Source organism: Eleginops maclovinus, chromosome 17, assembly GCF_036324505.1.
Source record: "Eleginops maclovinus isolate JMC-PN-2008 ecotype Puerto Natales chromosome 17, JC_Emac_rtc_rv5, whole genome shotgun sequence".
NCBI classification, from domain to species: Eukaryota; Metazoa; Chordata; class Actinopteri; order Perciformes; family Eleginopidae; genus Eleginops; species Eleginops maclovinus.
In genome coordinates, this window is record NC_086365.1 from 3,760,845 (window position 1) to 3,785,934 (window position 25,090).

Below are 25,090 nucleotides of genomic sequence, written 5' to 3' on the forward strand. Positions count from 1 at the left end.
GACTTCTCTCTCACTCTCTGGATATACCCCGTTGGTAAGTCCTTGACACAGTTAGAGGACTGTCACCGCATACAGAAAATTCCTCCCCTTGACACACTGTTAGTGTCACACACACACTTCTTTACCTTCCTATTTCCCTGAAACTGCCGGGTCAACGGCCAATGACGTCCCCTGCTCTGTCTGTGCAGAGGAGAAATGGGAAGATGAGCACGGAAATAGATGTGGCACAAACATCCCTCAGTTCCTCTCCTCTGAGTGTTTTGACTAATGAGCCAGCATAGCAGAGGGGTGAATTCCCAAAGGGCGCACAGGGTAACGTCATTGCCCCCTTCTTCTTGGCTTATTTCTTTCTCACTTGTGTGTGCTTGTCTGTTTCAACTGTGTGTGGTTGACATGAAACACTCACCCTGGGCTGGGCACTGCTAGCCAGCTTTTTCCAAATGGGTCATAATAAAAACCTCCAAGGCAAGGCTAAAGTGGGTTTCGAACCAGCCCACGGTCTCGTGTTAATAAGCTTCATAATCACAGGGAGACGGAGACAGGAGACTGAAGTCATCAGCAAAATAATATGGTGAAGAAATTAACAAATCCTTTAATGGAATCCAGCATCAAGGGTTCCAGATAAATATGGAAGGCACATTAAAAAGCAACATTTATTTTCCTTTTCTTGATTACCAAGGTGTCTTTGAGCACAACCTTTCACCAGAATTTCATTCAGAATTGTTTCTGAGGTCTATTTTTGTGTATTTTGTAAAACTGTGTAATTTTAGTATATATTGTTGTGTCTTTGGTGTAATATTAAGTTGTCTTTGGCTCTTTTTTGCTGTAACAAATGAAAATGTCCCCTCTGTGGGACGAATAAAGATATTCTGATTCTGATTCTGGCGGAATGTCCTCAGTCAGATGATTGAGAACTCAAGGAGAGATTTTTTTAGACACTCATCTTTCAGATCCTGTCTTTCTGTTAACCACAAGATGGCTGCTATGACAATCTGCCATCTACTGTTCAGCCAAATCTCTATTTTATGTGTATATTAGTTCCACCACAGGAAGGTCTATCAAGGGATAAAAAGTGCTGCAGTGTTGCACAAGAGGTAAACCTATAGATTGAAATAGTCAATAGTCTCAATGTCCCAGGGTGCTATGGAGGGAATATATTTAAATCAGGGGATTAAGCCAGGGTGTTAAGTCCACTGACGCCCACTTTAACCAAAGTGTTTACATGACAAGGATGTGCTCTTAATGTTAATCATTCAGCATGCTGATAACTCACGGATATCCCACCCCCCACCGTTCCCCATTTTCCAGTTAGAAATCACTTTGAAGTTCCACCCAAGACTGGAAAAATGCAAAAATATTTACTCTTTAGTTAGTCACTTCTCTCAACAAAGGATCTCTGCCACAATTCCTTCTCTTGGGACTGTAAATACAGCTTCCTCTGCTTTCATTCATGTAGAGAACTCTCCTAATCAGATTTCTCCTGGGTGCGTCCTGAAGTTCACACCAAAACACGTCAGCACAGCCCAGACAGATAGTCATCGGCGGTTGTCAGCTCAGTATTTTAGGCTTCATGTGGGGTGCAGAAAAGGACCTGAGGATAAAGATTACCCCTTAATTCCCTCCTCACTTACTGTAGCCTGACATTTATCCTTGATGTGTTTTCACACTCTAGGGCTCGAACTCACAGCAACACAAACACATTCACACAAGATTCTTTTAACAACTCCAATTAAAAGGAGGCTGTCTGAAAAAGTCCTGTCACAGCCAAAATCCCAACTCTTGGCTGGCCGCCCTCCCCCTTTATATGTGGAGCCAAGCGCCCAAACTTCCTCCCATGAGTGAGTTTCTCTAAAGCGGGGGGAGAGATAACTGCTGGATGTTACTTTTTGTATGAAATAAAATACACAAAAATAATCTCAGCATAATATCCACATAGGTCAGAGGAAAGCATGTGCTTGAGCTTCTCAAGAAAAGTATTGCAATAATTATCTGTGTTCATTTGGAGCACAGTACTGATCTTAATGTATGTGAATGATAAGGTAATCCAACCTCTGGTTACACTACCCTCTCGATTGTAATTTTATTATTTTAATCATGTAACACTACATTTTTGGAATGCTTTCATTTATCTGATGTAGAGGATATTGCTTGATCTTGTAATTTCATATAAAAAACCATGCTAATTCAGTACAGGGAGCCGTTTTGAGACTTGCGAACTTCTTGAAAGTACTGCTTCACTCAAACCCGAGAATCAATGCCTAAAACAACAGGTTACTGTGGTGTCAAGTAACATTTATGAGTATTTTAATGTGTTGCTACTTTGTAGTTCCAGCCCCCTACAATTGAGGGGTAAATTGTGTACTTTTACCCAACATTAATGTAATATCTTAAAAGAATCTGCACATTTTGATTCATGATTTAAAATATATTCAACCCTTAAATCTTTAGTTCCACCTCTAGTAAAACTAGCTGCAGCTTTGAGAACACTTTAAATATCATTAATTATAAAACATATCAGATATATTATTCTGAAATGGACCAATCAAACAAAGACTACTATTGCTTTTGGTATCGTTTGATGCTAATGCTTTTGCACTTTTAATTGAATGCAGGTCTTGTAACAGATTATTCCTACACTCTGGTTCTTCTACTATAACTCAAGTACAACATCAGAGTACTTCTCTCACCTCTGCTAGATTATATACTTTATTACATTTATTTTTCAGTTTTCCCAATACATACTACAGGGGTATGTCTTTCCAGACACCTTGGTGTAGAACCGACTATTGTTTCATACGACCAGGTGGACACAACAGAATTGAGCGGAGTTGATACCTGGACAGTGGATCGATGGCGTGGCAGGCCTCAGGGGGATCCATTTATCAGCAAACAGCAGTATGTCTCCATCACACCCACAGTACCTTTAGGTGTAATTAATGACCATCATACTTGGCAGTTTGACTACAGGGTAAGTTTTTTTAGATGACAGATCCCGAAACCAGGCAGCGGCCCGGCAGGAATAAGAGATGGTGACGCCAATGCTTAACTCAACAACCATGGCCATTCCTCAGAGCCACCAGCCTCTGAATCAGACACGCTGAGATGAAAAGAATCCAGATAACGGCCCTGCTGCTTTTCTCCCTTAAAAAGACATGGACCTTTGTGCACATAGTTTTAAGACCCCACAGATTTAGCCAATAAAACTCCTATCAGATATATATTAGCCAAACCTCACAACGTAAAGCTAAACCTTTTAAACGGGCACTGTTAGAGCCATACAACATTTAATTTGACACTTCCGGCACAGCCTGTCACAGCTGAGTAGTTTCTTTTTACTTTGATAATTTAATACTATAAATATCTTTAAGTAACTGCAATACATATTTTTACCTGTTATCTAGCTTCTACATGTTGTATTTTATAAATACTGCCGCTACTACCCTTCTATGTACTGTGTAAATTGTAATTGTTCTTTTTTATTGTAAATATTGCCCATAATCCGTTTTATTTTGTCCATGTTTAGTCTTGCAGTAATAATGTAAATCACCCCTCTGTGGGACATGTTAAGGATTATAGATTCTGAAATGTTTGTAAAATTAGTAACTGGAGACATTCGGCCCGAGCCGCCTGCTGCCACAAGACTTCACAGTTTGCCACTCCGAGACAAATGCCATGCAACATGATCTTAAAGACCAATAATCACCTCTCCCCGTGGCCTCAGCTGCAGTGACCTGCTTATGGTCTTCAGATCTGTAGGACACTAGTGCCACCATGTGGCAGCTTTGAAAACATGTTCAGGCAATACTTAGTCATATTAAACTAGGTATGATTTGGTGAGCATGGCTGATACTTTAATAAATAGTATTTAAAAATATTTTACAATAATTACTAGCGTTTGCTGTTAGACATGTAGCAGGATCATGGAGTTTAATTCCATGGCCCTGAAAGGTATTTTACACTGATCTGGCTGTGTGCAGCAAATAAGAGATATTAGTGAGTATATGGTAAAATCTATTTAGTTCCATCGATGGCTGACATTTGCATGTTGAACTGTAAATTATACTCTTGAATTCTTTCACCAGCAATTACTTGGCCAATGTAATCGCATATTGTAAGATCTGTGGAAAATAAACTGCGTTTTTCAAACTAAATGTTTAGTTTCTCGGTGTAGTACTACAATCCTCAAGAGTGTTTTATATTGAAAGGCTATGGTATGGACATTACATTAGTCATACATTCTCAAAAAAAAGCAGATTAATAGTCACCCAAGTAATCAGCAAAAAATGCAAACAGTCAACCATTTTTCATTAGGAAGCACATTTTATTGAACATTACTACCCTTTAAAACTCAGGATAAATCACTTTATATTTTCACTTTTAACACAGTTTACATCTATGTCATCAGCTGGACTGTAACCTTCTTGAAAACAGTCAAAATAACCAATGGGCATTAAATGTCACCTTATGTCAGTCACGTGACGGAAGAGCTCCTTGGTCGCTTGCGCCTCTCGCAGCAGAGTCACGTGTCCCGGCAGGAATTCGACCTGGAAAACGCTCAGACAACAGTAACTGTGCAAAGGCCCAACATCGCAACACAATGTACTACTGTTCTGTTGTTACTGTACTGTTCAATGACAATGCAGTGCAACACAATACCTGCCCGGGTTTACCTGGATTTCACAATCCGTGCCAGGCGAAAGCCGAAGTGCGATTGTTTCATTCCTCTGGGCGGCGCCACACAGGGCTCAGGAATCTCCCTACTGGGCGGGCACCATCCAGTGCGCCGCTGTGAGACAAATAAAGCCCAACCATGAAACTTGCGACATAGCAAATGCATAACATGGGCTTAAATAAAAACAAAAACACAATATGCACATGTCACATTTATGTCATTTAAAGTGTAATCTCACACCTTTTATTTGCCCTTATCGGCAAGTCTCGGCTGGAGAGGCGGCCAGACCAGTTCAATCCGGTTACCAGTACAGGTCAAACACTTCCTCAAAGTCCCTCTGCTGAAAGGCAAGACAGCTATCGTAATCAGAGTCTGGTGCATCACATACACTGGGTGAAACAAATTCACTATCATGATGTGGAGATGTAGCATGCGAGACTGTCTGGATGTAGTTCGTCTTTAAGTCGTCGTACACATTACCCATAAGGTACTGCGTGGTGTTAGGCGGCGCCATTGCCCCCGATGGTTGAGGTAGCATACAGGCCACATTGGGGGTTTCCTCGCAAACGGATTGCTTCTTCTCTTTCTTCCCGATGTTTCCCAGGGCGTTGGCGAGTTTAGCCAGCTGGGCCCGCCTCTGTTGCCGTCGGAGGCATTTTCGGAAGGTCCTCACAGAGTCGCTTAAACACTTCTTGAAGGCCGCATCCCCCTCCGCGGTGACACGAGGCAGTTTCCATCTCAATCTGGATCCAGGTTTCATGGTTTTCCGCAGGCAGTTGGTCTTAATGTGTTTCGATCTGGTATCCATTACTTCTTGACACATGTCCGACCAAAAATGAACTGTAGAGAAAAAAAACGTCGACTGTCGACTTCTCTGTAGAGCGAGTTCAAAGTGTCTTGTTCGGAGTGAAAACGTGAAAATACAAGGACAGCCTTTTTTTTCGCTCAAGTACTGTACTGTTTAGTACCACAAAATCTAGACAGTAGAAGAATTGTTTGGTAAATATTCGGAGCTCTAACAACACGCCCTTTCCTAAGTTCCTTCTGGTCAAAAGTCCGTTGCAACGTAGGGCCTACGTCGTATTTATAATAGAAAACCCCCAGAATCCTTTGCTTTACGAAACAAAGACAGGGCTGCATGGCAGTTCTGCCCCCTGCTGGTGTGGAATGAGACATACGAAACTCAGAGAGATACTTCAACAGGGACACGAAGCATAATAATATTAATATGTGACACATCTAGATGCTATTGCTGCATCAAGTAGCAACACAATTCCGACTGACTTTATGACAAATATTAAAATAATTTAACTTCTAAGTAGCTAAAACTGTTTGATAAATGTAGTCGAGTAAAGTTACGTTATTACCCTTTAAATGTAGTGTAGTAGAAATATAAAGTAGCATTAAATGGAAATACTCAAGTAATGTACCTCAAAATTGCACTTATGTATAGAACGTCAGTAAATCTACTTAGTTATAACCTCTGCATTTACATGGAGAACAATACACACCATAAGTATGAAAAAGTTTAAATAAAATTCTTATCTTGCATATTTCACAGTAGGATATTTCCTAAACGGATTGTCTTGATTTACAAACAGACAAACTAATTCACAGTTAGTGTATTTATCCCAGGAAGATAAAGTGATATTACAGCTGTCAACACAATCTCCAGGGAAATTATATTGTGATCCACTGGAGGGCAGGCTCCAAAATGAAATGTAGGTCTGTCCCATTTAGCAGATATTTCTAAGCCCCACCAGAGGGCAGCATGTCTCTGACAGAGAGCCCACTGTGTAGCAGTACAATCACTGTCTTGTGTTCATCTGTTTCCCTTATGGTCTCTTGAAGGCTCTGAGTGTCTTTGAGTGTTACTAATCCCTTGTGTATGTGTGTGTGTGTGTGTGTGTGTGTGTGTGTGTGTGTGTGTGTGTGTGTGTGTGTGTGTGTGTGTGTGTGTGTGTGTGTGTGTGTGTGTGTGTGTGTGTGTGTGTGTGTGTGTGTGTGTGTGTGTGGATTGAAATGAGACACTTGCATTGATTATAATGTTATGTTACAACCTCCAAAACGGTTTGAGTTCATGACTCACTTTCCGAGCAGCAAAAAGTGGCAACAATATTAATGTTGCTATGCTTTTGAAGCTTTCACACTTGAATTTTACACATTTTTGAAAGAATGGGTCTTTAATTTCATACAAGTAAACAAAAGCAGCTAACCCGCTAGCTGAAATCACTACTGTTACCACAAACACATAAAGAGCAGGATAGAGTTAATATCAGTAAATCTGATATACTAGCATACTAGTAAAGTTTGTGATGATTTGCTGTATGTATGATATGTAACCTGTCATTTCACATTATTGTAATACAAGCCATTTGGGAAATACTCTAAGAAAGAATGTGCCACATTTTCTGTGAATAACAATCTTTCAATTAAAGCTAAAACATCTTCAGTGTGTGCTGTAACAGAGAAACACAAGTTCTCCCCATCATCAGAATCAGAATCAATTTTATTGTCAGGTACGTTTACACAAGGAATTTATGTGGTTGTGCAAACATAAACAATCTAAGAAAGTTGTAAGAGTAGGTCCAAAATATAAAGATAATAAAAATAAGTATTTTCAAGAAACTATTTTGCATTAAAAAAGAAAATGTAAAAGACAAGTATTTACACCAAATATAAAATTAAATATACAAAGAGCCTTAAAAGCTAAAAGAAAACACAAACACTTAGGACAATGAAAATATGGCAATATATGGCAAACTGCAGTGGATTGTATTGTTGGAGGGCTGTGCAGACTGTGCAAAATGCAATCAGATCTGGGCATGAACACGGCTCACAGTGTTCAGGGAAAAAAAGAACAAAGTGTTGTTGACATGATCTGCATAAATGTAATGCATCGTGTTTGTGGGGTGGATAAAGGGTCACTGTCAGTGGGGGACCCGGGCCTTGTTGATGAGGCTGGTAGGAGAGGGGAAGAAACTGTTCAGGTTGCGAGAGGTTTTGGTCCTGATGGAGCGCAGCCTCCAACCAGAGGGGAGCGACACAAACAGTTTGTATCATGGAGCATTGTGGTCAATGCATACATGTACCAGAATGCATTGCAGCAGCTGCAAAAGCTGTTTTTTCTTCAATTTCACTGTAAGTAATAAGCTAGTTATCTTAGGTTACAAATACACAATTTTGTCTCCATTATTTAGTGCTGGTGTTATAATAGCCCCATGCACACTGCTTCACTCAGTCACTCAGCATTAATCTCCAAAAACCCTTCCTGATATTCACAAGTTGTTAGGGCTAATGTTTGGATAGTGACTTACTGCATCTGGGAGAGGTATCTAGTGGTGGTTTTTAGCTCTGGCTTGTTCAACAAAGTCTCAATATAGTTTATTTTGTCTCATTGACATTTTGTGGTTGACGATTAGAGTCAACTTGACCTCCTGGATCCTGTTGGCTGGAAGTGGTTTTATAGGTTGCAGTGAAAGCTATGAAACCCAACTGTACCGTTACATGTAGATGGTTTGTCGGTGTAGTATCAGTTACTCTCACATCACAGTCACTCAATTGATTCGTTTTTATATAAAAAAACACTTAACAACAAGGGCCATTCTAGGTCTTTAATGTCAAGCTACTTGTATTATGGGCACCGCACAAGAGCTTGAAAACCATCCACAAAGTTTTCAAGCTCTTAATTTTAACATTGTATTTACTTACATGCAGGGACGGACTGGGGCTAAATAAAGGCCCTGGACTTTTTCGACAAATTTAGGCCCACAGCCCATGCGCGATTTTTTGTTTAAATAACCACTTGCCAGCATTTCAAGGTACAATACCAAAAGCCTTTTTAGACTGAAGATATTCACAGATAATAACATTACACAATCAATGATCATTTCTGAGGTGTTTATTTATAACAAAACATCAATAAAACCACAATAAAACAAAAGTATTTCAGAACACTCACAAAGAAGGTAGCCCTAACCTATATTAACTTGAACTTGGAGGATAGAAACTTGATTTATAGGTTGCTAATGAAAATGTACTGAATATTGTGGCAGTAAAAGCTTACTCAACAGGGCACTGGTCTCTGCAACTGTATCTATAATGAGCTCAATGCCCAAGGACATTACGATGTCCTTCTCTATGGCCATAAGCATACATGCTTCGAGATGTTCCTGGGAATTAGTGCTCCTCCATCTATTCTTTATATATTTGAGGACAGAGAAACTTCTCTCACAGGCTACTTGGGTCACAGGAAGAGTGAGGAGAAATGTGTAGCCTAGGCCAAGGATGTGATAGGCATCTGTTAACAGGTTGTACCTTGTCAGAATCTGGTAACAACATGCTGGGCAGTTTTTACATGCTTTGCAGTTGCTCAGTTTAAGTTCCTCCTCTTCCTCTTCTGTGTCTTTGTTCTCTTCTGCCTCTTCTTCCACCACTGTCCTAACTTTGTATTCATCCAATACAGACTGTTTCAGACGTGGCCATTGTGCTGCGAAACACTTAAGCTCACTTTGCAAATTAGCAGCAGTTGCATTGCTGTCAAACTTGAGTAAGCATTTGCTCAACCCTTGAAAAGCAGTATCAGGCAGACCTGATAAACAAACTTGCGTAACGTTTCTTGGGTCAAGGAGAGCCATGTCTGCATAGAGGGAACCATGGGGTAGAAAATGCCTTTGGAGGCTCCCTGTAACTGTGTCCATCACCTGGTTATGGACCTCTGCTTCATAGGCACTGTTAGCATTTCCAAAGCTCTCATCCCTTGCCATTTCACCATCCATCATCTTTGTTCTCCTCATCCTTTTCTCTGGAAGAGCTTCTTCCTCTTCCCTATCACATTCCTCCTCAGACAATTTTGTATATGCCCACTGAACAAAAACATCAGCAGCTTTCTTCACTGACTCAAAATCTCGTGACATGTTCAGGCATGGTCAGAACCATTCGGTGAGCAGTCAAGATGTCTAAACCATGCGTCTGCAAGTATTTAGAGAGTGGTGTTGTGACTTCAAAGATCCTGAGGGAAAGCTGAGCATTCAGAACTGTCTCAAACCTCATTAAACCTTCCAAATACCCTTTTGCTTTGACACGCGCTGATGTCTTCAGGTTAAACTGGCCTTCAATATTTTTCAGTTCCCTGATGACATCAGTGTAGACACACTGGCCTGGCTTCCTAAAGGACCCACAAATCTTCCTCAAGGCAACATCCTTGGCCCACCACCTTGTTTCTCCAATCATGGAAAGACGCTTATGTCGACTGTCTTGACTTTCCTGCTCCCACACATTCATCCTCTGGTATGACTCATGAAAGAAGCAATATTGTTCATTAGTGAGAACATGGATCCACTGTTAATGGCCACTTCAGTTGTGTCAGCCAGAACCAGGTTTAACACATGTGCATAACACCACACATGCACTTGGTTTGGCGCTTTCGAGGACAACAGAGCGGAAAAACCTTTGTATTGGCTTTTGCATATTGGATGCACCATCAGTGGCATTACTGATGCAGTTGCTGATCTCCAATTCACATTTCTCAAGGACATCTGCAAGGACCGTGACAAAATATTGGCCAGTTGATGCTTCACACTTCACCGCTGCAAGAAGCCTTTCCTGAACTGTGTCTTTGACATACCTTAAGACTATAGAGGACTGGTCTTGGGATGTTATGTCTTGGGTTGTGTCGATCTGCACTCAAAACATCTGAGCCTCTCTGACCTCTTTTGCAATGGTCTCCTGTATAAGTTGCTGCACTGTAGAGATGACTTTATTCACAATGGTTTTGGACAAAAATGTAACAAGAGAGCCACGACCCTGATCTCCTGTTTGATGCACCTTCTTACTTTTTCAATGCAATCAGTGAGATGTTCCTTCAGACATACATCATATTTCCCAAGAAGAATTACTAGCTCCAAAAAGTTCCCATGGTCAATACTCAGGTTATCCAAAGTGTAAGCTGCTTCAGATTGTGTCCCTCTATAGCTAAGTCCTCTCTTACCAATGGCTTTAACTATTTCAACAACTCGTTCCAACACTTGCCGTCTTTTCCTTATTTGGTCTCTGTGGGACACTATTTGGGGACCATGTAGCAGACTGGCTATATCAGCTTTTGATGCACGTAAGAAATATGCTTCAGCACACACCCTATGCATGGCCCCCCTTTCATGCTCCTCTACTCTTTGATTGACATGCTTCCAGCCCTGCATTCCACTTATGAAGGGATTTGTTTCATATGGCTTGGAAAATGCCAAACACACTGTGCAATATAATGTGTGACTCTCCTAACAGTATGTGAGCCATTTGCGATTTGTGCCATCTTTACAAATGAACACTCTCTGCAGATACAGATTTTTGGGCTTTTGCTGGGGGTGATAAGCAAAAAAGTTGTTCCAGGCTGTAACTGTCTGACTTTGGGCGTTTGAAATGTTGTGATGCTGAGCATCCTGGCCAGGGACGTGCACAGACATGTGGAGGGGCTATTGCTCTAAACTGGAAAAGGGGCTTCTAACTAAGTACCTTAAATAAACTCACTAATTAATTAAACCAGTTCAATACGCATTATTCTTATTCTTATCATTCTTTATGAGTGCAGTAACGGTAATGTATCAAATGACTTATTTATTTAGTATTCCATAACTTAATAACAGAGATGGTCAAACTAAAATGGTAGAGACATGACAGAAATCCTACATTGAAGCGGGTCAGTGAAGTGTTCTCCCTTTGTGAGAGGGCGATCAAGAGAAGAGAGCGAGTGTTGAGGGAGTTTACGGAGCAGATGAAAAGACATAGAAGCACAATAACAAGTATATTGAGGTGTTTTTTTGTAACTAACCGACGGTGTCAAGAGGAAGTAAAGTCCCCAATGTTCCAAAATCTGACACTAGAGGCGATCTTAACGCATCGGCACCAATAGCCTACAGTATAATAAATATTATAAAACGTTAAATGTGTAATCACACACTTAGCGATATAGAACATAAATAATAACAACTTACCTGGTTTAAAACAATTTTGTAATCATACTTTGTGGAATTAGTTCACACTGAAACAAGTTATTCATTCAGAATTTTGCAGTTAATTACATAAAAGAAGTAGAAGAAGAAGAATAAAGCTGCTAACGCTAAGGCTACAATAATTGTATTGCTGCGAACCAGCATATATATATATATATATATATATATATATATATATATATATATATATATGTTGTTCGGCGATGTATACATAGCCAGTTGATTGTATAACATCAGATGCTTATCCTTAAAAAAATCATTCAAAATGTCTTCTATATCATAACTTTTAATAAACTATTCACCCTATTCTCCATGGTTACAAGGGCGGAGCCATCTTGTTTATTTTGTGCTAGTACTTCCGGTGGAACAGCTGAGGCGTTCGCTAACATTAAAAGCAAGGGCAAAAAGAAGTCAGGTAAAATGACGAGTATAATTTGTGCAGTCCGTGGTTGCCATAACAATTGGAGAAAAAGAAGATTGTCTCTTCAGCAAGAGTGTTTTACTCACGGGAAGAAGCGAATTGAATGCTGTGGGCCATCGTTTCATCTATATCCGCCTCCTAGCGTTGAGGAAGACCGGCGTCTTTGGCTGAGGGCACTTCACTTAAAAAAAACTCCAAAAAGACCCTATGTCTGTTCGTTTCATTTTGTGGATGGTAGACCTACTACCCAACACCCGTATCCCGAGAAATGGCTTGGGTATGAAGCTCCGGTGCGACGTCCGCGACGACAGCTTGTTAGGCAATCAGGTAAGTTCTCAGAACATACTTTGCCATAACGCGAGTTAGTAGCTGTGGTAACATTCTGTTATCGACTGCTTGTCAACACAGTTTTAAACGATTGTAGTTTAGGAGTAAATGTTTTCAAAATAGTGTTAACCTTAGTTAAGCCATGACAACACGGATACATCTTAGTTTTAACTGAGTCATTATTTTCATAGAGGCATCAACCAGCAATGCTGCTGTACTGAGGCTGAGCCTGAGCTCGAGCCGGAGGGTGATGGACATCGCGACATCGGAACGCAGTGGGAGGATCAATGCATGACCGATCACAACTATGCTGCAAGACCTTTACTTCACCAACCTCTGCTGTGTGACCAGGCAACCCAGTGCTCAGCGAGCACTGCAAAATATCAAGAGCTTGTGCGAAATGACAACCTGAGCCTACTTTACACTGGGTTGCATCTGGATGCTTTCACCTCTTTGGCTGATGACCTAACCCGTGATTTCTCTAACAGCTCTCATATTCATCCGTGGGATCAGGTCTTAATGACTCTCATGAAGCTTCGTCTGAACCTACTTCAACAAGACATCGCAGAGAGGTTTCAGGTGTCACAGCCCTTTGTCAGCAAGGTCATTTCTTTCTGGTTAGAGGTTCCACTACTACGAACAGCATCGCTTGTCTCTGCCCAGGTAACATCCATCTTAAAGGTCACACTAAAGGTTAGGTTACACTAGCTAACCGGAACTAGCTGACCGGAAGATCATACACAAAGCGGAAGAAAAAAGCCGTTAAAAATGGGCGGGGCGTAATAGGGTGAATCCAGTGGTCCGCAACCAACGGACCGCGGTCCGGATACGGACCCAAATGCAATCCCATCCGGACCCGGAATAAATTGTTAAAATATTTTTTATTTTGACGGGAGAATTCATTTTAAACCGGAGCGTTACTTTTCCCCCTATCTGACACAACAGTGATTTTACCAGCACTACACTGAGCAAGGATTGGAAGCTACAAACCAATTGCGTGCGAGTCATACTAACCACATGGTTCAACTAGCCAATCAAATCGCCAGCTTGAACTCAGCGCGAGTTGTATGAGCAAACCGAAGCCGAGGTTTGTAGCCAGTCAGCCAGGCACAGACATACACGCAGTGTGATAAGGAAGAGAAGGTGAAAGGCAAGTGAAAAGCGATTGAAGCGAGAAACGCAGGGAGATGATACAGGAATACAGGGCGTGAGTTATAGTCAGAAGAGGTGCAAACACTATGGCGCTTTCAAAAAAGAGAAAAGTAGACGCCGAAAATAGAGCGTTCAACACGGAATGGACTGATGCATACATGTTCATTCTTCCGCCTGCGAACACGAAACCAGTGTGCCTCATATGCTCCGAAACCGTGGCACTTATTAAAAGTGCCAATGTCAAGCGTCACTATGAGACTAGGCACAAAGCATTTGACCAATCAGACGAACTCCGGGCGCAGAAAATTCGAAGTCTCACTGCCCAATATGATCAGTCCACCAGGGTATTAAGCCGTGCTTTCAGCGCACAACAGCGTGCAAATGAATGTTCCTTCCGTGTTGCTTGGGTTTTAGGAAAACACAAAAAGCCCTTTACAGATGCAAGTGTTGTCAAAGAGTGCATGACTGAAATAACAGAGGCGTTACTTGATGGTAAAGAAAAAGATGACCTCTGTGACAAAATAGAGAAAATACCCCTGTCAGCCTACACAGCCACAAGGAGAAGTGAGATACTAGCTCAAGATACACTGTCCCAGCTGGAAGATGCTATTTCTAAGGCACCGTGTGTAGGCTTGGCTGTGGATGAATCTACTGATGTGTCTGACAATGCTCAGCTGTTAGTTTACATAAGATTCTTAAACAGGGAGAAAAATGAGTTCTGTGAAGACCTCTTAAGACTGACTCCCCTGCAGACCACTACCAAAGGAGAAGACATCTACCTGGCCATTAAGGAAATGCTATCAAAGCGAGGAATAGAGCCAAAACAAGTCATATCAATAACTACTGATGGAGCCCCTGCCATGATAGGGAGAGAAAAGGGAGCTGTGGCAAGGTTGAAACAAGACAACGCTGACCTCATCTCTTACCACTGCATTATTCATAAGGCTGTCCTTTGCTCCTCCCTGTCAGATGAGTATGCTGAGGTGATGAAGACAATGATGAAAATCATAAACTTTCTCAGGGCATCTTCTTCTTGTCAGCATCGCATGCTCAGGGAATTTCTCAAAGAGGTTAATGCAAACTCTGATGATCTTTTGCTCCACAACAATGTGAGATGGCTCAGCAAAGGCAGGGTGCTAGAGCGATTTTGGTCAATTAGACGTGAAGTAACAGCTTTCTTGGAACAACTGGAAAGTCAGAAAGCAGCAAACTTTTCTGTCTTTCTAAATGATGAGAAAAACGTGGATATCATAGCTTTTTTGGCTGATATCATGTCACACCTGAATGGGCTTAATTTGCAGCTGCAGGGAAAGAACAATTCCATTTGTGATCTGATGACAGCTGTCCGCTCATTTCAACGAAAACTTCAGCTGTTCAAAGAAGATCTGCAAGGAGACTACACACACCAAAAGTGAAAGAACAGGTGCAGGGCCATAGAGATGTCTCCTCTTTTGTTGACTTTGTTGACAAGTTGATTGAAAACTTCAGCAAACGCTTTGATAGCTTCAGTATTGGAGAGGAGCTCACCCTCTTCATACAGAATCCATTTCTCATCACTGATGTCAGAGCATTCTCAAATGATGTCGCACATCACTTCAAGTGGGCAAACTCTGGGCCTCTCCAGATGCAAATGATTGACCTCCAGGCAGACGTGGCCCTGAAAGAGCAGTTTGCAAGAACCGAATGTACCACCTTCTGGCTCCAGATGGTTTCTGAGACAGCTTTCCCAGATCTGAAAAAAGTGGCCCTGTTTATCTTGACCACGTTCGGCTCCACATATAGCTGTGAGGCAGCGTTCTCTACAATGAACATAATAAAAACAAAATATCGTTCCACGCTCACCAATGAGCATCTGCACATGTGCATGAGAATGGCCTTGACCTCCTTCAAGCCCAGATTTAAAATGTTGGCAGGGCAAGCCAAAGCTCAATTCTCACACTGAGCAGGGGAAATGATAGGGGGGAAGACAGATGTGAGAGAAATCTGTAAGAGAAATAGTTAAGGTGTTTTGAGAATGTTTTGTTGAGGAGAAATATTGAGATTGTTCAATCAAAAGGAAACTGAAGCTGCTATTTTTTCTTAAGCACTTTCTTTATTTTTGAATACATAAAATAGTTAACATGTTTTGAGAATGTTTTGTTCAGGAGAAATATTGAGATTGTTCTATCAAAAGGAAACTGAAGCTGCTATTTTTTCTTACGCACTTTCTTTATTTTTGAATACATAATTTAGTTAATTTTTATTTAAACTGCAGCCTCACAAGGTTATCCTGTGTTTCAGTGCTAATAAACTTCTTTGAAATGATTTTAACCTGTATTATTATTTTTTTAAACACAATTTATTCCGATATCGTCATACTGCAAATAGACATATGATGTTCCGGACCTCTGCTTGAGGAAATGTATTTGAACTGGACCTTCTCATAGTTTTCTTGAATACCCCTGAACTATACTGTCCAAGTATGAAGAAGAGAATGGTTGTGCCTAGGCTGCTTTTAATTAGGCTCTGCCAATTCGGAAAAAAAGAGGACAGAATAGTGTTTGCGTTTGTGTGTGTGAGAGGGAGAGACTACGTTCCTTCTCCAAAACGCAAAAGTATTTTTTGTCATCTTCCCCTTTTTCTTGCATATCAGACGTGACACTGCAAATGATTGAAATAATCACGCACTACTCGAAATTACGGTGCTATTTTATTATTTTCCATATTGTAGTTGTACGCATTAACGTTGTCAGCCACAAACACGTCAGGTTGGACTGGCAAAATCTCAATATCGCCTAGGGCAGCCAATGGGCTAGAACCGGCCCTGCTCTACTCCCAGGTTTAGTTTTACAAAATCGAACACATGAGCAGTGGGCTCAACAAGATGCACTACTTTTACTCATTTTGCTACTTAATTAATAATTTCTTAAATATACAGGGAAATAAACCAGATTTTTATGATGTGCCACAGCAGCATGTCTGTTGAACATTGAAGCAAATTATTCTTTACTGTCATCCAACATCCTTTTTTACACACGAGGGGATAAATACACTCCGTGAAGTTCTCTTTATAGCTCTGTTCATTTTAAAAAGCACTTAAAGGCAAATACAGTAAAATCAATCTTCCTCTTTTTAAATTTTTGACAGGATAACATATCACTGGTGTGGGGAATTTCCACTCCATTTGCCAATTCCCCACATCAGTGATATGATAGCTTCCGGCCCAGATTAGTTTTCGTTTCTTTTTTAAGTGCTCGCTCGTGCCACGAAACGCCGCCCCGGATGGCTGCCGGCTTCGCCCATGCCCAAAACCGCTACTGTGTGAAGCATGCATATAGGTCTATGTGCGTGTTGCACAGTGTTTGTAGGATGCATGTAGGTCTATGTGCGTGTTGCACAGTGTTTGTAGGATGCATAGGTCTATGTGCGTGTTGCACGGTGTTTGTAGGATGCATATAGGTCTATGTAGGTGTTGCACGGTGTTTGTAGGATGCATATAGGTCTATGTAGGTGTTGCACAGTGTTTGTAGCATGCATATAGGTATATGTAGGGGTTGCACAGTGTTTGAAGCATGCATATAGGTCTATGTGCGTGTTGCACAGTGTTTGTAGCATGCATATAGGTCTATGTAGGTGTTGCACAGTGTTTGTAGCATGCATATAGGTCTATGTAGGTGTTGCACAGTGTTTGTAGCATGCATATAGGTCTATGTAGGTGTTGCACAGTGTTTGTAGCATGCATATAGGTCTATGTAGGTGTTGCACAGTGTTTGTAGCATGCATATAGGTCTATGTAGGTGTTGCACAGTGTTTGTAGCATGCATATATGTCTATGTAGGTGTTGCACAGTGTTTGTAGCATGCATATAGGTATATGTAGGGGTTGCACAGTGTTTGAAGCATGCATATAGGTCTATGTGCGTGTTGCACAGTGTTTGTAGGATGCATATAGGTCTATGTAGGTGTTGCACAGTGTTTGTAGCATGCATATAGGTCTATGTGGGTGTTGCACAGTGTTTGAAGCATGCATATAGGTCTATGTAGGTGTTGCACAGTGTTTGAAGCATGCATATAGGTCTGTGTGCGTGTTGCACAGTGTTTGAAGCATGCATATAGGTCTATGTAGGTGTTGCACAGTGTTTGAAGCATGCATATAGGTCTATGTGCGTGTTGCACAGTGTTTGTAGCATGCATATAGGTCTATGTAGGTGTTGCACAGTGTTTGAAGCATGCATATAGGTCTATGTGGGTGTTGCACAGTGTTTGTAGCATGTATATAGGTGTAGGTGTTGCACAGTGTTTGTAGCATGTATATAGGTGTAGGTGTTGCACAGTGTTTGAAGCATGCATTTAGGTCTATGTAGGTGTTGCACTGTGTTTGTAGCATGCATGTTTCAAGGTTTCAAGGTTTTATTTGTCATATGCACAGCATATACAGCGTATATGTTGGCAATGAAAATCTTATATCCCATGCTCCTCCAACAACTCAACATACATGGTGCAAATAAGATAAATACAATAGTGCAAAAATAGAGAAGAATATTTACAATAACAACAATAAAGATTTAAGGATGTGAAATATATACATATGTGGAATACATTGAAAGTATTTAAATACTTTACACTTTTGAATGAGGAGGTATGGACAGATGCATATATTACGTATAACAGATGTATATGGCAGATGTGTATAATGTATAGATATGTGTATTATAAACAGATATGTATGGCAGATGTGTATATATATATATATGTATATATATACATATATATATATATATATATATATATAGACAGACAGAACAGATTGTAGCTGGGGTGATGGGGGTCCTTTAATATCCTACCAGCCTTCTTCCTTCGTACATATTCCTATGTAGGTCTACGTGTGTGTGTTTGCATTGGCTGTGTGTGCAGGGCGAAGACAGAGTTGTGTGTGAAGGATATTCACGGGAGCTGGGCACAGTTCAAGTTTCCTCCGCAGTGCAGTGGCTCTGTGGAGAGACAGGGAGGCAGAGAGGGAAAGAGAGAGGGGGGGTGGTGGGAGGACAGATAAACTGAGAGAGACTGTACACCCTAAAAACACACCACTCACTGCACACACGCAAACACCGGCAGCTTTGTCAAACATTTTGACTCATTTGATGAGACTTTGCACGTGTGAGGCTCTACCCGCTGACAGTTCACTTCTTAAATTCAACTGGACATTTTGCAACTCACTTGAAGTGCCAATAAATCTGATCTCCCCATCTTATACGTAGCTTCCTTTTTTTCTTTCTGACCCCTATACCTTCATCATGACCATGAACATCTCACTTTCTCTACCCAAGGACAGATATCCTCTCTTGTCTCAGGTAGCCTACAGCTGTCCTGCGTATCTACACACCAGAAAGGTCATCTGTAGCCTATATCAAAATGAATGATTTATAGGATATGCTAGCCTGCAGGTCTGGATCAGCATTTTTCATCTGTTCATGGCAACTGACTGAATGATTTGTTGTGAGTTCCAGTATAAGACCTTCTAATGGAATTACACAGTGACAGAGAGTGATAGTTGGCTTGGCTTTATTTTTATTCATGCTTGTTTGTGCATTAGGCAGTAGAATCATTTAACTAGGCGTCAGGCCCACGGGTCAAACTGACAATTCATAGAAATGATTGCGACTGAATATCAGATGTACAATAATCAAATCCCAGCCAGTATCTTTTTGGCGACAATCCCCACATTTTGATATTTTATCCTTCCAGAAGACCGGTTTGTAGGCCTACAGGATAAACAGAGAGGACTGGATAAACATTTAGATGGCGAAGGGAAGTGGTGACATAACACAGAGCCACCTGAAGCTGAGCAGTAATGTCTCGTTCAGAGTTACGCCTGCTTTGTGCGTGTTTGTTCAGAGGAACAATTTATCCTTAAAACATTATTGATCGACTAACTTGCCCAGTTTCATAATATAAGTGAGCCCATTAAGCATCAAAATCCAGAGGACTCCCCAGGTCTGTTCTGGGGACACTGTGGAGGTGGTGGGAGACAAGAGAATGGCAGCCAAACTGTCCTCCCTGCTGGATAATGTGTCACACCCCCTCCAGGACACCCTGTCCACTGTGGAACGCCAACTGCACCGGTATGGAACGCCAACTGCGCCACTATGGAACGCCAACTGCACCTCTATGGAACGCCAACTGCGCCACTATGGAACGCCAACTGCGCCACTATTCGCCTGTTAGTTTCGCTCGTTTTTGTTATATGATAATGAGCCCTTCCTTCTGTTTTACAAAGCCACTAAATTCAAAGTTTCTTTAACCAATCAGTGAAGAGTAAAACCAGACCAAACCAATGTGTAGAGGATAAGTTCCTGACATTGTGAGGCGGTGCTGTGAACATTATTCCAGATTGAGAGGACTAAGTATTAATTTGTCTTTGAATATAAGCATAAAGAATGTTTGAGTGCAACCGAGGCAAGCCCGTCAGCACAGCTCTATCAGCCAAGCTAACTAGTCTCCTCGCTCAGTGGATTGCCACCAGCTGCAGGCCGATTAGCGTGGTTGAAGATGACGGGCTCGAGCTTGTTCTCCAGGCGGCCACAGGTGACCCATCTTACAAACTACCTGCGAGGCGAACTATCATGAGGAGAATACATGACCAGCACACAGAAGAGAAAGCTACGAAAGTTGAGAAGATGGTAGAGGCGAGGTCTGTAGCACTGACTGGGGACCATTGGACGTCCGTTAACAACGACAACTACCTCGGCGTTACAGTACACCTCATCGATGCTAGCTGGGAACTTCACTCCTTCGCTTTAGGTATGCTACGTTATGTCATTTTAAATTACATAATTTAATTTTGTAGCCTATTAATTACCACCACGTTATGTTTGCTTCTTGATAATTGCTATATGTTTACTACTAGTAGTGAAATTATTCTAATTTACTTTGTCTGTCCGTTAGGTGTGATGAAAACAGAGGAGCGTCACTTTGCAGAAGCGTGTGCAAGGCAGTTCCTCGACGTATAAGCACTATTGGAACAGATAGCGCTCCTAATATGGTGGCAGCAGGGAGGATACTGCCATTCGAGCACTTGCCCTGTGTTGCGCATGTTGTACAGAGAGCTATTGTAATGTCACTTCGGGAAGGTGGTTTTGATGGTGCACTGGCCAAGTGCCGTAAAGTGGTCGGACATTTCAAACACAGTCCGGCCAACTCAGACGAGCTAAATGTCCAACAATCCTCCCTTGGACAAGTTAAGGAGTCACTCGTGCAAGATGTTCCAACGCGTTGGAATTCCACTCTCGAGATGATAAAGCGCGTGAGGCGCAACAGAGACGCACTGCACACAACGCTGTCTCTGCAGAAGCACAACCTGGCCCTCCCAACAAATGCGGATTATGAGAAGTTGGCAAAGCTAGAGAAACTGCTGGAGCCATGCAGGTATGGTCTACAAAGATAGTGTGTTCATGAATTGGCATACAAGTTTTGTATGAGTTTAAATGTCACTTTGTATGTAAGAAACACCTGCCCTTAAATGTGTAATCTGAGTTAAATGAATCTGTCACTAATAATTTTTTGCTCTGTGTGTGTCTGTCTGTCTGTCTGTCTGTCTGTCTGTCTGTCTGTCTGTCTGTCTGTCTGTCTGTCTGTCTGTCTGTCTGTCTGTCTGTCTGTCTGTCTGTCTGTCTGTCTGTCTGTCTGTCTGTCTGTAGGTACATCACTGAGCTCCTTGGTGGAGATAAGTATGTATCCTGCTCTGTGGTTCTACCTGCCCTGTGCCACCTCCAGCACGCGATGAACATCTCAGATGATGATCCTGCCTATATTGTGCGATTCAAGGCTGCCTTCATCAAGGACCTCAACCAGCGGAGGGAGAAAATAAACCTGGAATGGCTTAAGGTATGTCAGAGTGACCAGAAGATAACTGCATTTTATGACCATAATAGACTGTAAAGCCAGATGAATAAGTCATGAAGAAATATGGAGGTTGGATTTGGAAAGTGACATTTTCATCAATCAATAATTATTATTTTTTATTCATCAAAGGTGGCGACTGCTCTAGATCCACGATTTAAGGACCTCAAGTGCTTGCCCAGAGCAGAGAGGGAGCCAGTGTGGGCAAAGCTAAGTGCGTTGATGAAGGGAGAAGAACCTGCTGTGCAGCCACTCAGGGAGGAGAACCCTGAGCCACCCAAGAAGAAAACAGCCCTGCTACTGATGGGATCCGACTCAGAATCAGATGAGGAGACACCAGAAGACAGTACAGTGGAGAGGTACAAGGTAGAGCCCAGTGCCAGTCTAGATCAGTGTCCACTGAAATGGTGGTCGGAGCACACTGCTGTCTATGGTAAGATGGCCCAAATTGCCCGTAAATACTTGGGGACCCCTGCCACAACTGTCCCATGCGAGAGACTTTTTTCTTTAGCAGGCCATATTGTGCAGAAGAGGAGAGCTTGTTTGTCACCAGAAAATGTGAACAAACTGGTCTGCCTGAGTGACTGGTGGAAGAAGGAGAAATAGAGCTTTGACTGACACAAAGCTACTGACTGTAAACAGTTCATTACAACCTGTTATATAGGCCTACTGTTCAACTAAAAAGAAACAGTTAATAAACACAAGTACATCTCATTGTCATTGATTTATTTTCATCACCAATTATCATAGAACAGCTTTCTCAAGCAGTTTGTGATGCATTTTGGAAACTGGAGATGAGCCCCTGGTCTAATGCACCACCTGGCTTGAGAAACCCGTTCTCAAAGACTTACTTTTAGTCATTATTTGGGTAGCACACATATTCTGAATGCCTTCGGCAGAATTCAAATGAGCCATTTTAATCTAGATTAATCTAGATTAATTCCAAGATTAATCTAGATTAAAAAATTTTTTATCTATGCCCACCACTAATATATATATATATATATATTATTGTTAATATCTATGTGATCTAAAGTAATAATAATAATTCGATGTATAGTAAAAATCAATCATTGTCATGTGAAGGAAGGAGCGGTTGGACCCAAATGCAGAGACCGGAGACAGCAGAACATTTTCCCAAAATGTTTTTTTTTAACAAAACAGCAACATAAAACCACACGGAAAAAACTGAACTTTGTGACGTGTCAAACAAGGAACCGACAAGAACAGGACAGAATACCAGGATTTATATACAGGGGGGGGTGGCAATTAAAAATGGAGGGAAAACACACAGGGCAGGAAATAAACAGAGAAGACACAAAGTGTCATGGCATTGGAATTTTTGGGGGTTTTAGCGCCACCTAGTGTCTTTCTAGTGAGGAAACACTCATTATTAATCCTGCCTTTTATTTTGATACTTACCTTCAGCTGATGTAACTTCCTGTGATGTCAAATCTAGCTAGAGTAGGAAGTTCATTACTTCAGTTGAGTCAGAACATGCCAAGGTGAAGAGATGCTCATCCTTGAAGGACGTTCTTGCCCTTGTTAAGGCTTTGCTTGTAAGTCAATGTTTATGATTTTGTGTATGAAGGACCAATTTATGCTTTTATGCATCTTAAGTTAATTTGTAGTCAAATTAATGGCAATAAATCGTTTTTGTGTAGATAGAATGTCTGAAGAACTTCTGCAAGTCATGTAGAGCGAGCAAGCTAACTACTTTTATTTTCCTCACGTGATTTCTATGCTACACTGTGTATGTATGTAGAAGGATGAAGCAAACACACTTTTATGTACATTTCTGTTTGTTTATTTAGTTTACGAAGGAGAAAAGGAAGAATTCTGTAAACTTGAAGGATGGAGTAAATGTTCAAAACCCACTTCTGCCTCAGAAAGTCATTCCATCGTTCTATTGTTAGCTGTCTGTCTAGTCAAGTGAATGGGCGCCTGGTGAGGACAGAACACAAAGAGTTAACTTTCAAAATACATAATACTTCCACACATCAAACTTTTCTCTAAGCTACCCCAAATTGGCCAGCTAAGTTTATGCCATTTTCCATGGCGCCTTCAAACTTCTCATAGGTCGGGAACACTGGCAGCCTCAGAATAAGGGCACAGGTGTTGGCCGTCGGGAAACTTGCTGGCCCGTCCTCCGGGTGGAGGAACTGCAGTTGTGGCTGTGTTGGAAAGCCTGCTGCAGGGATCTTTTGAAGACCAGTTGCAAAGGCCAACACATCCCCCAACTTCAGCGTGCTTCCTCCATCTGTAGGAAAAACGTGAGATCATTTTGAGGTCTATGTATAAAACTCGCCCGTTAGTTGGACTATTCCATGTAACCCCTAGCCAGAATTACAAGTGGTCTCAACCATGTGGCGCAATTTCGCAACGTGCACTTGCTGTTCAGTGGAAGCAAGGAGACTGATGGCGATTGGAATGTCACTATTGTGTTATAACCGCATAACTGTTATAGTGTTGGCGGAGTCTGTGTTGTGGACATGCGTGTGCGTGCATGAATAATGTAAGTGCATGTAGTCTTGTCCAGTTGAGCAATCAGGAAGTTTATGTCCGCAATTACCCCGCTAACTCCGTAAATGAGGTTAGTTAGCCATAGCAGCTAGCCTTGCCATGCGGAGCACTTGGCAGCCCAGCCTGTATTAATGTATAACGCTATCACCCATTAAGTGCAGGGCTAATATAAACATTATTATGTACACTACAGTTATTATATAGAATCGTGTGCATTCCTGTACTTTGTTATGTGTGTATGTTATAATAGGCCTCGTGTAATAGCACATGTCGATGCTATGCTGTCGCGGCCTTTGGCCAATAGAGGGCGGCATAGGCCAGCCAATTGTGCCTTTTCTTAATGTAGATGACAACTGTATCATCCCTCTACATTACCTGTACACCTTTAAGTGAGCTTAAGGAGTTAATAAAGGTTTGCAAATACATTGTGCAAGCAAATATTAAATCAGTAGGCTAATACTTTTATTCAGATGTGCTGCATTAAATGTAGGTGGTATTGTGTTTGATGGAACTTTGCATAAGGAATGCAATGTGTGTTCATTTGGCAATTTCTTACCCTCCACCTTCAGCAGCCAGTCCTGCCAAAAGCCAATGGTTCTAGCCTCCATCTGCCTGCGGTTGGAACCAGGCCCTGAGAGTGCCAGTCCTGAAGGCGGCACTGATGTGTTCTGCGAGCAGTGGCGTCTGGTCCTCAACAAACACCTTCTGCATCACAGGTGGGTGTGCCTTCAAAAGGTCTAACGCTCCAAAAACAGTTAGCCCGTCGCAAAACCTGTAAATGTAAGAATTACCAGAAGAGAGAAAATTACTAAATGTGTTAGTAAATGCTTTGCAAAATGTCCTGTTACAACCTTCCGTTGTACAGCATGTATACATTACATATATTTTGTGCAGATAAGGAATCTTGTAAAAGTCCTCAACCTCATAGTGTTAAATATTCATTTTATTTCCATCTAGCTCTTGGTGTCAGTCAGCCAGAAATAATGGATAACATTATGCTACAATAATAGACATTTTATATCCCACCATATCAAATTTCATTTTCTATAACTCTAAGAGTAAGTATTTACAGTAAGTATGCTATGCCAAATTCAACAGTACACACTATAAGCAC

General features: G+C 41.5%; 1 protein-coding gene and 1 long non-coding RNA gene across 2 annotated transcripts; one reads left to right on the plus strand and one right to left on the minus strand.

The window, feature by feature from the left end:
* Positions 1 to 4,300: 4,300 nt before the first annotated feature.
* Positions 4,301 to 5,767, minus strand: LOC134879415 (uncharacterized). The gene is made up of 2 exons (XR_010167843.1): positions 4,913 to 5,767; positions 4,301 to 4,786 (listed from the first exon to the last, which is right to left on the minus strand). It is a non-coding gene; the product is annotated as an uncharacterized LOC134879415 (long non-coding RNA).
* Positions 5,768 to 20,575: 14,808 nt separating this feature from the next.
* LOC134878982 (E3 SUMO-protein ligase ZBED1-like) lies at positions 20,576 to 22,167 on the plus strand. The gene is made up of 3 exons (XM_063905185.1): positions 20,576 to 20,979; positions 21,252 to 21,438; positions 21,586 to 22,167. Exons 1-3 carry the CDS (start codon positions 20,594 to 20,596, stop codon positions 22,057 to 22,059), a joined length of 1,047 nt encoding a protein of 348 aa, XP_063761255.1. The 5' UTR covers positions 20,576 to 20,593; the 3' UTR covers positions 22,060 to 22,167.
* The last annotated feature ends 2,923 nt before the right edge of the window (positions 22,168 to 25,090 follow it).